At 42.5% G+C, this 15,918-nt stretch overlaps 1 protein-coding gene across 1 annotated transcript in view; it reads right to left on the reverse strand.

The window, feature by feature from the left end:
• The window catches only part of UPF2 (UPF2 regulator of nonsense mediated mRNA decay), a gene marked incomplete in the record, with an annotated part of 129,622 nt that overhangs the window by 55,284 nt on the left and 58,420 nt on the right, over window positions 1-15,918 (reverse strand). Inside the window, 3 exon segments of the mRNA XM_034764851.1 lie at window positions 441-716; window positions 1,415-1,618; window positions 3,644-3,829. Of these exon segments, the coding sequence (XP_034620742.1) occupies window positions 441-716; window positions 1,415-1,618; window positions 3,644-3,829 (666 nt within the window).

Here is a 15,918-nt window from a genome sequence, read left to right on the forward strand (position 1 = left end):
AGACAGCGCGGGATCGATGGCCGCGGCTCCCCCATCGACTGCGCTACTGCCGCTCGCTCTGGTGGAGTTCTGGAGTCGACGGTGAGTGCGTTCGGGGATTGATATATCGCGTCTTAACGAGACGCGATATATTGATCCCGGATGAATCGATTGCTACCCGCCGATACAGCGGGTAGTGAAGACGTACCCTCAGGCCTCAACTCAGCAGAGTATTTAAGCATGTGCTCAACTTAAGCATGTGAATAGTCCCAGGGAAATCTACAGGACTGCTCATGTGCTTAAATTTAAACACATTTAAATCCCTTGCTGAATTGGAGCCCAAATGATAAAAACCTAAGTGTACAGATTCTAGATACTGTATAGATAAATCTTTAGGACCATGCGAAGATACACCCATCACCCAAAGTTAATTTTAAACACAAAGTTAAGTTTATTAATACCTGAAAGTACACAAGGAAGCAATCAAGCTTCCGTTTGCTGGAACCTCTGTCAAAATATTGCCCACAGGTATCAAGGATGGTGCAGACCAGTCTAATTCGAAAAAGATGTTCTGGAGGGTCCAGTGGACTAGCAGTACCATCAGGGTTCACACCAAATGATGTAAATGAATATAGAGTTCGAAATATTACAGCTGACTCGACCATTCGGTAATTGTAAAGTTCTCCCAAGAACTTGGCACTGCTGATCCGTCGCTGATTAAACTTTGGCTGGTTAACCTTGAACAAAACCCAACATTTACTAGTTTAGTGCAAAACACACATTTACTTTTATACATGTGGACACAATAGGAATTACTAAGGAGCCTTACAGTCTCCATTACAGAAATGTAAACTAAAAAAGTACGTTTTTGCTTTAAATAATATTGTCACTCCTTGATATAATTTGTTACAATAGAGCCCGAAGTAACTCTGTGTTCTATCTATGTATTGCAGATAGCCATATAACCTGGCCAATCAATAGATATCATAAAGGTTTGAATGAAGCCCAGTCCTGTATTATTTAAAAGAATTTTTCTGGAATTTGGCTTTTTTTTTAAAACATATCTAGAAAAATCTTTTGATAGCTGTGAGCTCTATCAAATTATGGACTTCCAAAGAAAATGATATGAAAATCCATGGCTTCAGACATTTAAATATTAGACTAGAAAAGCATTATAAATAGTGCATAGGGAACAATCTTACTATGGCAAGGGAATGAAGTAACTACCCTAATAACCCTCTCTCATTTTATTCTGACTTTATGATTGATTTTAAAGAAAGCAGCTGGCAGGTAGGTAGAAAAGTAATCAATCAAGCAATGAAAAACATTTTCCATAATCTCTATTTCTATTTTTAAATTATATTTAGAAATGTTTTATTTTAATGTTTCTGTGAAACAAGTGAATGAACTTATAATATATATGTATATATTTTACCTCCATGCCTAGGCGAATATCCTCTAGCACTCCATCCACAACATGAATTCCAACATCCTCTTGGTAAAGTACCAACCCTGCTAAGAGGTTAGCTACACAGTGAATACTATTGTATTTCACATTCCAGATGTTGATCATACAACATATAACATAATCTTTCACTTCAGGATCCTGCCAGGGCAATTTGCGCATCTGTCTCAGGACCTAAACAGGATTTGTAAAACACTATTAACAAGTCAGTAGGCAAAGTTGGGTGGATTTATATGTAAATGGAACCAATTATATCTTATAGTCATTACAAATGCCACCCCCAAATAATATTTGTGGCCTCTTTCTAAAGAAATACCCTCACTTATTCAGAAGTGGATTCGTGTGTTACCCAAATGAAGTAAATCTAATGGATATATATCCCAAGCCATGGGTACCTAATCTAAACCTTACTCCATGAGAAGACTGGTGGTCCTTTCCAGCTTGTAATTTATCGAAGCGCTCTCAATCATTCAGGAAGCCAGTAAGAAATCATGTTACCGGGAGTAGAAAGGTTTAGAACAACTACCTCACTACAAACCCCAAGTCCATCTTCTTTTGAAAGGCTCAGATAGCAGGAAGCACCACTTCATCAGTGAAGCTGGCACTTTATCCCCTTTTTCCTAAAATCCATGGAAATTAGCGGATACTTGTAATGGGACTCAGAAGAGCAGCACTATAATATTGGAATGGCACTGAAAAAAACCTAAGATTAAAACAAAATTCTACACTTCTCTTGAACAAAGTAAACAGAGTCACAACTTAAGTAAAGCTGATCTGAAACCAGACATGAACCTTAACATCCAAGCTACGCATAGAAATTGTTTTAATGTGGAAAGTGAAGACTACAGAATAAAAACAAGGAGTTCAATATACCCTGAACTTTTAGGGTTAGATTCTCAACTGGCATAAACTGGTGGAGTTCCATTGCTGCTAACGAATCTCCACCAATTTACACCAACAGAGGATCTGATCCTTAATTTATATACGGGTGTTATTTATTTTGCCTTGTACTATTAAAAGCATAAAGGGAGACAGAAACCTAGACCACTTATAAAAAGGTACGGAATACATTTGGGCTGACTTAATGCAAACACTGTGCAGGATGGAAACACCTCTCCCAGATGCTTTGGTACCGTATTCACTCAGCACTGGATATCTAACACAGTGATTCTCAACCAGGGGTACATGTACCCCTTGGGGTACGCAGAGGTCTTCCAGGGGGTACATCAACTCATTTAGATATTTGCCTAGTTTTACAACAGGCTACATAAAAAGCACTAGCAAAATCCATACAAAAATTTCATACAGACAATGAAATATTTATATGGCTCTATATACTATACACTGAAATGGAAGTACAATATGTATATTCCAGCTGATTTTATAATGATATGGTAAAAATGGGAAAGTAAGCAATTGTTCAGTAATAGTGTACTGTGACACTTGTATTTTTGTGTCTGATTTTGTAAGCAGTTTTTAAGTGAGGTGAAATGTGGGGGTATGCAAGATAAATCAGACTCCTGAAAGAGGAGTCTGGAAAGGTTGAGAACCACTGGTCTAATAGACATCCAAGATTATACCCCAGAGATACTGTAGACACTCCCTGCAGACGTCTTAGAATAAGACTGGTGTACCTTTAGAGTTTGAGAGCCTCATCACCCAGCGTGACTTGATGAGAAACCACAGTGTTCTTTTCTGGGACTTGTATATTCTCAGACCTACTCCTCGTCTCTTCCTGGAAGACTAAAATCATGGCTGGAGCTCTACCTGGACATCCCCATTGACTCACCTTAAAATATCTTGCCTTGTTAGCATACACATGGCCTCTGATTTTAATAGCTCAAACAGTGTGCCCGTCTCTAATATAATCCTGATCCAGAAGCAGTTTCTCCTCTCCTGGGAGTATTAAACATTAATCTCAATCCTGCCCTCAGACACTTGCTGTGTTCCAACTTTCTTGGATCCTTCAAAACATATGTCAGATCTGGATAATTCAAAACCTCTTCCCATCTTTTCAACCTCAATCATTTATATGGGTCAAGCAGAAGCCTTCTTTCCTAGCAACAACTCATCCTTTCACTCTCAGGTTCTAAATGAGTACCTATAATTATTGTTCTTGTAATAAATAATTTAAGAGGAAGAGTTGTGTCATGTCACACATACTGCCATCTACCACATCAAGATTTCACATGGATTCACCTTCTCAGTGGTGACCTTGGAGAGATCCTTGTAAAGAAGCTTACGAATATACTCCTGCAGAGGTGGGCGTTTCTTCCTCACAGTTTTTTCAGCAGGAGGGGGATTACAGTAGTAGTACGCATTCTCCACCATTGTGACATACCGTGCGTCGAGATGCATGGCTTGTTTCTTTCTCATCATTTGTTCCTAGAAACAAATAAAACTTATGTGAAAAATGTTTCTCATGAAGCTATTAAATTTCCCTCATGCCAAAAGTCTTCATAGTGTAAGTGATGGGTGGTTGGAGGCAGAGTGCAGAGAAATAAAATTACAAGTATGTTGCTTGTGATGGTTGGGGGTAGAACTCAACCGCCCTAGGGCTAATTTCCAGTTTTTGTCTTATGTTCCAAAAGCTCATGCTTCAGGGTTTCGGCTGGCAACTGGGAGAGGTCAGGAAGAGATTGTTTTCCCTGCAATGTATTCTGGAAGGTTTTTAAAATCTCCTTCCTCAGAAGCATCAGGGACGGCCAAAACTGGAGATGGGACATGGGGCTGGGTGGGCTAGGGCTTTGAGGTGGCACCAAGCATTCTTGCACTCTCAGGGGCTTGGCTGGCTGGTTCTTGCTCACACTTTCAGGGTCTAACTCATCGCCATATGTGGGGTCAAAAAGGAATTTGCTCCTAGGTCAGACTGGCAATGACCTTGGGGGTTTTTCGCCTTCCTCTATAGCGTGTGGGCATGGGTCACATGCCAGGACTATCTGAGTATTTCTAATTCAATAATTTCCCTGCCATTGGAGGGCCCTTAAGCACTGGTGAACCTCAGTCCCTCCTAGTCGCACGTAAGTCTAGTTTCCTGTGGGCCTCATTTACTTTGGACTCATTTCCGTTATTGGGTTTAGTGTGCAGGTCCTGGGTGATGGTGGTGGCCTATGATATACTGGAGGTCAGACTAGATGATCAGTGGTCCCTTAAACTTTATGACTATGACAATTTTTTTTGCAGCCATCTTAAAAACGCAGGTGAAAGCTTGAAATTAAGCAGTTCATTCCGCATGACCATCGTAAAGCTCATTTAATTTTCATCTATGTTTCTCTAAGGATCATATGAAGAGGATTTAAGAGACATTTAAGTTTTATCTTAGTGAAACTTATAAAGCTCCTATTTATTCATATTATGATTCTACTTAATAAGCTTTTCAGTTACTAAACATAAATTCTGTGATTGTACAGTGATTAGCACAATGGGGCCCCGGTCTATGATTAAGGCCCCTAGGTACTACAGTAATACAAATAAAAAATGAGTTGAAATATTATTTAAATTAGCACAGTCAATCAATAAAGACTTCTTACACACTTTTTACAACATGGTGAGAATCAGCAAAAATTAAACTGGGATTCCATATTTACTTTCAGTGGTATAACCTCTGGTATTTATATTTCCCATTGTATACTCCAGTGTTGGCAGCTAGATTTTGGGATGACAAGATACTAGATCGCAAATAGAATACCACAGTACATGACTAGGGCCTAAAGGTATCACCTAACTTTGGATGATTATGTATTAAGAAACCAAATAGGAATCAATCACACCATTTAAGGATGTATCCAAATCTTAGCTTGCCTATGCATAGTAACCTAGAGCATCAAATCTAGCTATCATCAAAACTCAGGTTTCCAGTACTTTTTCATTCCCACATACAAAAGCTGTTAGTGAAGCCCAAGTGGTCTAGTCAAAGAGAAGAATAGTTTACATTCTTTCACTGTAGTCTTGCCCTGCTAATCAGAAAAGTCTAGAAGGAGGTTGAAGATCATGAGAGCAATAGGTAATGCAGCCCAATATCCATCTAGATAGTCTTTTTTAAGAGATTGAGGATCCCTTAGATCTGTCCGCAATAGAGAGAAATTGTCTGGGAGACTCCTTGAAGGGCTTAGTCTATCTAAATATAAGGCTAATGATCTCCTGACATTGAGCGTGTATAATGTCGCCTTCCTTTTGTCCCAGTGTGGTTTCAGAAAGAAGATTGGGAAGTGGATAATCCAGTTTATATGGAAGTGCAAAGATATTTTCAGTAGAAACCTTGTGTAGCGGGGTGGACACCCGCTCCTGCCCTGAAGGGCTTGAAATCAGCCCTGAAAGAAGGCTGCAGGGGTAAAAGCAGCCCTGGAGAGGGCTGCAGCTCTAAAAGCTGGGCTGATTGGGGAGGCGGCTGCAGCTGGGCCACACCCCAATCAGGCCACAGCTGGCCTGTATAAAAAGGCTGGGAGCCAGGAGCTCAGCACTCTCTCTCTGCCTTTAGAGGGAGAAGGGCCTGGCTGCTAGGGAGCGTACATGTGTACCTACGGTAGAGCGGGGCTGGGGGAAAGGCCAAAGGAGCTGGGGAGCTCTGGCCTAGGAAAACCCCAGATTGCAGGCCTGGTAAGGCCTATTAGGTACTAGGTTGCAGGGGGCAGCCCACGGGTAGGCAGAGGCAGCAGGTCCAAACACCTTTGCCTGTGATGAGTGGCTGATACACTGCAGTCTGCCCCAGTGAACAGGGGCTAAGTGATGACTGGCAATAGCCAAGACTGAGGCGAAGTGGGGATAGTGGGTGGGGGTTCCCCTGGGAGGGGGAGACCCAGAAGTGTGGGGTTACTGCCAGGAGGCAGCACCCCAGATAATGGGGCACTGGGTCCTGGGAGGGACACAGGGGCCAGAGTGAGGTAAAGTGTATCACCAGCCTGCAGAGGGTGCTCCGGAGCTTGGACGAGCTAAGTCCTGAGATCGACCAGCAGGAGGTGCCACAGGGGTGAGTCCACACCCTTACACCTTGGGTGTGGTCATAGTGTAACCTTGTCTTTGAAAAAGACTGTAAGGGATGAGGGTATCTCTCCCACACTTCGAGCAGAAGTAAGGCTACTAGAAATGTAGTTTTCCTAGAGAGGTGTAGAAGTGAGGAGGTGGTCATGGGTTCAAAGGGGGGGATCTGGTTAGACACCTGAGGACAAAGTTGAGGTCCCATGTCAGTACAGGTCACCTGGATTTGTGGGAAGAGGTTACCCGTGCCCTTGATGGGGTGAACCAGTGGTTATACTGAGCTTAGACTTTCAGAAAGCCTTTGACAAGGTCCCTCACCAAAGGTTCTTAAGCAAAGTAAGCGGTTATGGGATAAGAGGGAAGGTCCTCTCATGGATCAGTAACTGGTTAAAAGATAGGAAACAAAGGGTAGGAATAAATGGTCAGTTTTCAGAATGGAGAGAAGTAAATAGTGGTGTCCCCCAGGGGTCTGTACTGGGACCAGTACTGTTCAATGTATTCATAAATGATCTGGAAAAAGGGTGAAACAGTGAAGTGGCAAAATTTGCAGATGATACAAAACTACTCAAGATAATTAAGTCCAAATCAGACTGCAAAAAGTCACAAAGGGATCTCACTAAACTGGGTGACTGGGCAACAAAATGGCAGATGAAATTCAATGTTGAGAAATGCAAAGTAAAAACAATCTCAACTATAAATATAAAATGATGGGGTCTAATTAGCTGTTACCACTCAAGAAAAAGATCTTGGAGTCATTGTGACTAGTTCTCTGGAAACATCCACTCAATGTGCAACGGCAATCAAAAAAGCGAACAGAATGTTGGGCATCATTAGGAAAGGGATAGATAATAAGACGAAAAAAATATATTGCCTCTATATTAATCCATGGTATGCCCACATCTTGATTACTGTGTGCAGATGTTGTCATCTCATCTCAAAAAAGATATACTGGAATTGGAAAGGGTTCAGAAAAAGGCAACAAAAATGATTAGGGGTATGGAACAGCTTCTGTATGAGGAGAGATTAACGAGACTGGGACTTTTCAGCTTCGAAAAGAGATGACTAAGGGGCAATATGATAGAGGTCTATAAAATCATGACTGGTGTGGAGAAAGTAAATAAAGAAGTGTTATTACACAAGAACTAGGGGGCACCAAATGAAATTAATACGCAGCAGGTTTAAAACAAACAAAAGGAAGTATTTCTTCATACAATGTGGAGTCAACCTGTGGAACTCTTTGTGAGAGGATGTTGTGAAGGCCAAGACTATAACAGGGTTCAAAAAAGAACTAGATAAGTTCATGGAGGATAGGTCCATCAATAGCTATTATCCAGGATGGGCAGGGATGCAAAATCAACCATACCAACAAGGTGGGCCGTGTCTCTAGTTGCAGTAAGCTGGTTCTGCAGAGGTTTCTGGTTGGCTTGGTCCCTGGTAATAGAATGGAGAGCCTTCAACAGAGACTGAAGAGAAACTGTTGTTGTCGTCGTCCTCCTCCTCCGGCAGAGGTGGAGCAGTTATGGATGCTGAGGGAGACTCCATCAGTACAGCACGCATGCCAGGAAAGTGAGATGGGATTGGTACTTAGAACCTGTCGGTGACAAGCAAGGGCAATTCAGGCGTTTCTTAAACCAGCAAGTCCCAAGAAAATCAGAATTCCTGCTGTACTGGAATGGTGGGCAGTACCGTTGAGGTAAGATGAGCGGAAGTAGCCAATATAGAAGGAACCAATGGTACTGGAGGTCTCCTGTGCTCCGATGAAGGACTAGAAGGTGTTGATCTGGTCTTTTGCAGAGCCAAAATACTTGGTACCCAAGTCCTACAGTACTCTGTCATTATCGATTTAGAGGAACTGGTTTTCTCTCTACCACTCCATTCACTCGATGGTACCAATCTTCTGGAGTCTGAACCTTTGGAGTCTTTAGATTTGCTGGCCATACCTGTACCTGAGGACCCAGCAGCCTTGTGGGTGCCGAGTCGGAGATCAGTTGGTGCCCCTTGTTGGGGATTGTCTCTTTGCAGCAGATTCTCTACCCAGAGAATTTGTAGCCCACTTTTTGAGAGGAATTCAAAGATTTAATCTTCGAAGCCGCTGGAGAGTGTTGAGCCAAGGAAGTCAATAGACTCAGCCTAATCAGGGACCACTGTATGGCGGGTTCCTGGGCCAGGATCAGAGGCTGGTCAGAGTGAACTTTCTACCATTAGTAGCTGGAGTTTTAGCTCAAGGTTCTTTCCGGCTCTTGATTTTAATTTAAGGCAGAAAGTACACCTCTGAGGCATGTGTGACTCCCCGAAGCGGTGAATGTGGTGGGAATGCCCATCACGGATCAGGATTGCTTCAGAGCAGGAGAAGCAACATTTAAACCTGGGAGAGCCAGGCATGCTCTGTCCGGGTTTCACTTCCCCAAAGGGAAGAGACAAGGAAAAATAACTAAGGACAGTGAGTTAGCTATTCAAATAACAAGAGGGAGAAAAAAAAAAAAGAGAGGTTGTGTATGGGGGGAGAAGGTTCAGGAAAAAAAAAAGGAAAAAAGGGGGAGTAGTAACACAAACTAATGGAAACTCTATGAACTAACACTAACTCGAACCAGAAAGTAAGATGTAACTGAGATATTATCAATGTGGATGCTGCTGAGGCTCCATCGCAGGCTGAGACGGTTGAGAAGGAACTGAGGGGGTGGTTTGCTCACCCAGCACTATCTAGCCCCAATGCAGGGTGTGAGATGGGGAAAGCACATGCAGACCAAACAGACCCTACTATCTAAAATCTCTGATCTGAGGTGCAGGGGGCGCGAACACCTACTACTCGAAGAAGAAGGTGGTTTTCAGACCCCTTGGTGCTCTCAGACTTGTTATTAAATATATTCCTTTCTGTAAATGCCTTTGTTTCAATCTCTCTCTTTTTACATAGCAAAACCTAAGATAGGCAGCAGTACAGAAAAACAAACATGTCGGCGACTTAAAAATACTCATCATCGTCAGTATCAATGAAAGTAGAAAGTTCACTGCTGCACTGCAAAGACTAAAAAGACTGTTCCTTTTTGAATTAATACAGCAAGTCCTGTAGTCCTTTTAAAATGGTTTAGTACTAGCTCACTGAGCTATAATTTTTTGAAATTCTCCATGGGTCCTGATGCTATAAATTTGGGGGTTATTTTAGAAGGGACGATGGGAAAAACTACCTAAATTTCAAAACATACCAACAATAAGACAGATACCAAAGAACAGGAATATTGGTGTCTGTGCTAGAGCTATAGGAGTATTTTATATCAGCTGAGAAGTCTCTTTACATATATGCACGATATAGATCCATTTTTAGAGAGGAGTAAGATAGGAGCACAGATCTGGGAACCAGGGGCTCCAGAACTCTGATTTCAGCTCTGACACTTCCTCTGTGGACATCCCTGTCTGTTTTTCCAAGAGTAAAATGCTGACAATGCCTACTTACAATGGAGGAGTAAAATAAGAATTAATGTTACAAAGGAGCCTTCAAAATGAAAAACCTGAAGCGCCAACTAAATTTAAAAAATAGAACAGTGGTACCATCACAGGATGTGCATAAAGTACTCCTGGGGACATTCTGCACCAAAAAAATAAAAATTCTGCACACTATCTTAAAATTCTGACATTTTTATTTGTCAAAATAACACTATATAATCATGCCAGTGTCAATTATTTTGGTAATTTATTTCAAAATATCTGTCAGCAAGTATGTCTAATAACAAAGACACACACAAATTCCCTTGGGTGTAGAGAGTTAAAGAAACTACTATGATAACCTAGTTCCTATTTCTCTGTCCCCTCCTCTCTCCCCCAGAGCCCAGCCAGGGGACCAGACACCCACAACGCGTCCCGCCCAGAGCCCACCTGCGGCCCCACCCCAGCCAATACACCCGAACCCTCTTCTCCTCAGAGCCCAGCTGCAGGCCCCTCCTTGCCCAGACGCCCGTCCCCCTTTCCTCCCAGAGCCCAGGGATCCAAGAGGGAAAAATAGCCTGATGTCTCAGGCTTGCAAAGAGTTTCCTGCATGCCGCCCTCCTTCCCTCAGGGCACGCTGGAAACTGCAGCTGCCAGGAACCCTCTCCCTCTCCCCAGCACTGTCTTCTATGTGCAAGCTGGGCTCTGCCGAGTCCAGTGGCCCCTAGTGGTGGCTAGCAGCACTGCAGCCCATTTTAGTGGGGGAAATGAAATTTTGTGCGCACGTTAATTTCTGCAAAATTCTGCATTGCGCAGTAGCACAGAATTCCCCCAGAAGCAGGGCCGGCGCAACCCATTAGGCGACCTAGGCAGTCGCCTAGGGCGCTACAATTTGGGGGGCGGCGACCGCGACGGTATTTCGGCGGCGGGACCTTCCGCTGCCTCTGTGGGGGGGGGGGGGGGGGGGCGGCCTTTCGGGGTGGGACTTTCCGCCGCCTAGAGCGGCGGAAAAGCTGACAGCGCTCCTGCCCAGGAGTAATAAAGGACAAGCAAAGCATTTAAGCACATGTTAAACATCGAACACGTGATTAATCCCATTGACCGCTCTAGGACTATTCATGTGCTTAAAATTAAGCATACGTTTAAGTCCTTTGCTGGATCAGCACCATAATAAGCCTATGAAATCATGTAATAATATTATAGCCATGATCTTTCCTTTCTTCTTTCCTTCACCATCTCCGCCCCACTTTGTTGCACTCACTTTTTAAATTAAGTTACAAACTTCTTCGATCAAGGACTGTGTATAGTAAAGTGCCTAACATGCTTTTGGTGCTGTATAAATAACAATTAGAAAGGAAGCAAGTCTAGTTGCTAAGGTACAGGAGGAGTTAGATGATCTGTGTTCTATTCCTGGCTCTGTCAGACTTCCTGAATTACTGCAAGTAAAATTCCCGCTCTGGGCCAGACAGTTTCCCTATCTGTAAATAGGTAACTGACTCACCTACCCCCCAGAGGCACTATATAGTTTAATTTAGAGGTGTTTTTAGAACACCTGGATATCACTAAGGCTAGAAGGGGACATAGAAGATAAAGTATTATGACTGTACAATAACTAAAGACCTTTTCTTCAAAACCATGGTTATCAGGAGACAAATTTCTAATATTTCTTACTGAAAAACGATCAGAAAGGTACAACATGTGGATTTATTTTTTTCTTAGCATGTTATTCATTACCAGAGGTGTGTGCATTTAATAAAAAGAAAGTTTGTTTTCTTCACAGCCCAAAATACTAAATCATAGAATTTGTTGCTATGGAAATAACTTGTGTTGCACTTCACATCAGGAGATACCATGCTGAGACGAAAGCTTTATACAAATAATCCTCCCTAATACAGAAAAAACATAGAAAATACCAGCCCAAGCATATATCGTGATATAAAATGTTCTCATTTTTAAAGTTTCCTCCTCTATGAAAACTCATCTCAATCCGTAAAATAACGTATAGTAGTTCTGCTAATAATACAAGCCCCTAGTAGCTCTACAAGAAGCAGAAAGTGGCAGTTCGGGATTTATCCGGATTAAAAAAAAATTGAGTTCAGATGGATACTTGAGGAATTTCTTTATGTAAAATATAAAATAATGTAATCAAATGGACATTCGATTTTCTTCCACTTTGAAATCAGACATTTTCTTGCACATCAACCCAAAGGACTGTATAGACTTTGATGTGAAGGCAAGTACAATTATGACATGAATGAGCTACAAAACAGACATTACACTATGAGAGAACACAACAAACACAACCAATATATATCAAAGGCAGTTTTTACTTATTTTTGCATTTTTGTTACTCCTTTGCCATAAAATGAGACTCAACAATATTTCATCTCCAGAGATAGCTCCACGTCAGCTGAGCCCAGAACGAGCTACTACATGAGAAACAAGTTTAGATCTCAAGCCTTGACCTGCCAATCCCATGCCCTATAGTGCCCTCTTTAACGATCCCATGGCCCATTAGTGGGCAATTCTAATCAAATCTTTTCCAGCCTTCTTCTGCTGGTCACTGTGACACAGAGCTTTGGAAGGGAGTGAAAGTTAAAGAAAAAGGATTTTTAGGACTCAAAACATTCCCCCGGGAAAGAAAAAATTATCTTATTGTAACACTGACAGACCCCGCTCATTGGCCGGCAGGATTGACCTCTGGAGCTTAGCTCATGCTGTGGAGGCTCATGCAGTAAAAGCTAAGGCTGTAGAACAGACTCATTTAACTGTCTCTTTAAGTGGTCTCGCTGCCACTAGATGGGACAGAACACCACACCCAGGAGGTATGTGGGTTACATTATCACTACTCAGATTTTTTTTAATCTAGGCCAGGGGTCGGCAACGTTCAGCACGCGGCTCACCAGGGTAAGCACCCTGGCGGGCCGGGCCAGTTTATTTACCTGCTGATGCGGCAGGTTCGGCCGATCGCAGCCCCCACTGGCTGCGGTTCGCCGTCCCGGGCCAATGGGGGCAGCGGGAAGCTGCGGCCAGCACATCCCTCGCCCACGCCGCTTCTTGCCGCCCCCATTGGCCCGGGACGGCGAACCGCGGCCAGTGGGGGCCACGATCGGCCGAACCTGCCGCATCAGCAGGTAAATAAACTGGCCCGGCCCGCCAGGGTGCTTACCCTGGCAAGCTGCGTGCCAAACGTTACCGACCCCTGCTATAAGTTCTTCAGGGCAGNAGGTAAATAAACTGGCCTGGCCCGCCAAGGTGCTTATCCTGGCGAGCCGCGTGCCATATGTTGCCGACCCCTGATCTAGTCCTATGATTTCCAAGAACTTGTCCTCATTTCAATTTTCCACCTGGATCCTTGCATGTGATTGGTAGGAAATGATCCAGTTAGCTGCAGTGTGACTGCCAATTATTGTAAGACACAGCTAGTTGGAGACCTTATTACAAAATTTATGCTCAGCAGGAAAAGCTTAAGGCTAAAAAATATCCATCAGAACTCAAGAGGCCACAATTCTACATATTAGATACTGCTAAGAAAGGCTTTAAACCTGATCAGATTTTCCCTTGGGGTGGCCCCAAATTATTTGCTCTGATAGTAATCCTTTTCACAGTTCACCTTTACTGCTAACATAAGCCTACAATCCAATTTGTATAATACTATTTAAGTAAAAAATTGGATTTTTGTGTTTACTGTAAGGCAGTACTAGAGCTTGTAGTGGCTACATCTACTTAATCTGCTATATTTCCAATTCATGAGATGTTTCAAATGCTTCTCTGCCATCTGCAACTTCCCACATCAAGGCCCCCCTGAGCAGATTTTAACCACGGTTTCTGAAATGGTGAACATGGGTTGTCCTTGAATGCTTACAGTGAAACCACATTTAGTACTGATACAGCATGTGTTACCAGTGGGAACAGCTAACAATGGGGAATTTTTGTAGCACAGACAAGACCAAAAGTGAGCAATCAAGAAAGAACCTTGGGCAAAAGGTGTATTTTATTTATCTTGACTTATAAACTTGTACTAACTACAAGTGATGCAACACAGCAAGAGTAATGTCTTTAAAAGGATAAAAGACCCATTTTGTTTTCCAAGCACATATACCAGATTGGGGAAGTGGACACATTTTACTGCTGAGCATAAGATACAGAAAACTGATCATACTATGCAAATACATTATTTTTTAAATTAATGGATCAGGGCTTGAACTGGAATCACATACAGGTATATAGCAAATACCTGCTTACCCCAACTGACAATTATGTTTACCCACTGTGATAATCAGCTACAGACACCCCAAAGGGAGAACAGAAGTTTTAAACCCCAGAAATGAACAGCTGAACCAAACAGTAACACTGTATTATTATACTACAAAAGTGTATCACGTAAGGTCTTTTACAAAAGTTTGTAATGTTCTGAACTTGCTGGTCATTATGAGATATATATATACACACACACTGTGGTTATGAAGCTATATATTTATGCATACAGAAAACTGTGTTCGTAATCTGTACTACAATTTCAACTATACCTCACAGCAAGGAGAGGCACCTCCAGGTGTTTACACAAAACCAGTTCCAAGTAATGATCCTGGTCCAGCCAGGAAGAGACAATGGTGGACCATGAAAGTTAATGGAAAGACATTGAGACATCCCAGCTTTCAAATTAACTGAGGATTTCCACACACTGAATACACATGAGTCACCATGGACTAAGGAAAAAAGCATTTTAAAAGCAAATTTGTGTCTGAGATTTGGCATCCAGAACCTGAGGGACAGTCTTGAAAGCAGGAGGCTCTCTGTGAAGGATGGATCCCAACTATGTCTAAAGGGTACGCTGGGAAAAAAACTGTTCAAAGGCAATTTTTTGTCATTGAATCTTTCTTTATATCATGTTTCAGAGTAACAGCCGTGTTAGTCTGTATCCGCAAAAAGAAGAACAGGAGTACTTGTGGCACCTTAGAGACTAACAAATTTATTAGAGCATAAGCTTTCGTGGACTACAGCCCACTTCTTCGGATGCATATAGAATGGAACATATAATGAGGAGATATATATACACACATACAGAGAGCATAAACAGGTGGGAGTTGTCTTACCAACTCTGAGAGGCCAATTAATTAAGAGGAAAAAAAAAAAAAAAAAAAAAAACTTTTGAAGTGATAATCAAGCTAGCCAAGTACAGACAGTGTGATAAGAAGTGTGAGAATACTTACAAGGGGAGATAGAGTCAACGTTTGTAATGGCTCAGCCATTCCCAGTCCTTATTCAAACCGGAGTTGATTGTGTCTAGTTTGCATATCAATTCTAGCTCTGCAGTCTCTCGTTGGAGTCTGTTTTTGAAGTTTTTCTGTTGTAATATAGCCACCCGCAGGTCTGTCATTGAATGACCAGACAGGTTAAAGTGTTCTCCCACTGGTTTTTGAGTATTTTGATTCCTGATGTCAGATTTGTGTCCATTAATTCTTTTGCGTAGAGACTGTCCGGTTTGGCCAATGTACATGGCAGAGGGGCATTGCTGGCACATGATGGCATATATCACATTGGTAGATGTGCAGGTGAACGAGCCCCTGATGGTATGGCTGATGTGATTAGGTCCTATGATGATGTCACTTGAATAGATATGTGGACAGAGTTGGCATCGGGGTTTGTTACAAGGATAGGTTCCTGGGTTAGTGGTTTTGTTCAGTGATGTGTGGTTGCTGGTGAGTATTTGCTTTAGGTTGGGGGGTTGTCTGTAAGCGAGGACAGGTCTGTCTCCCAAGATCTGTGACATGTAGGTAAGTGTAGCGGTCAGTAGGTTTATGCCTCCAGCTTCCATCCAGGACACACCACACGATCCATTGTCTACAGCCAAGCTCTAAGATATAACCGCATTTGCTCCAATCCCTCGGATAGAGACAAGCACCTACAAGATCTCTATCAAGCATTCTTAAAACTACAATACCCACCTGCTGAAGTGAAAAAACAGATTGACAGAGCCAGACGAGTACCCAGAAGTCACCTCCTACAAGACAGGCCCAACAAAGAAAATAACAGAACACCACTAGCTGTCACCTTCAGCCCCCAACTAAAACCTCTCCAGC

Source organism: Trachemys scripta, chromosome 1, assembly GCF_013100865.1.
Source record: "Trachemys scripta elegans isolate TJP31775 chromosome 1, CAS_Tse_1.0, whole genome shotgun sequence".
Classification (NCBI taxonomy): Eukaryota; Metazoa; Chordata; order Testudines; family Emydidae; genus Trachemys; species Trachemys scripta.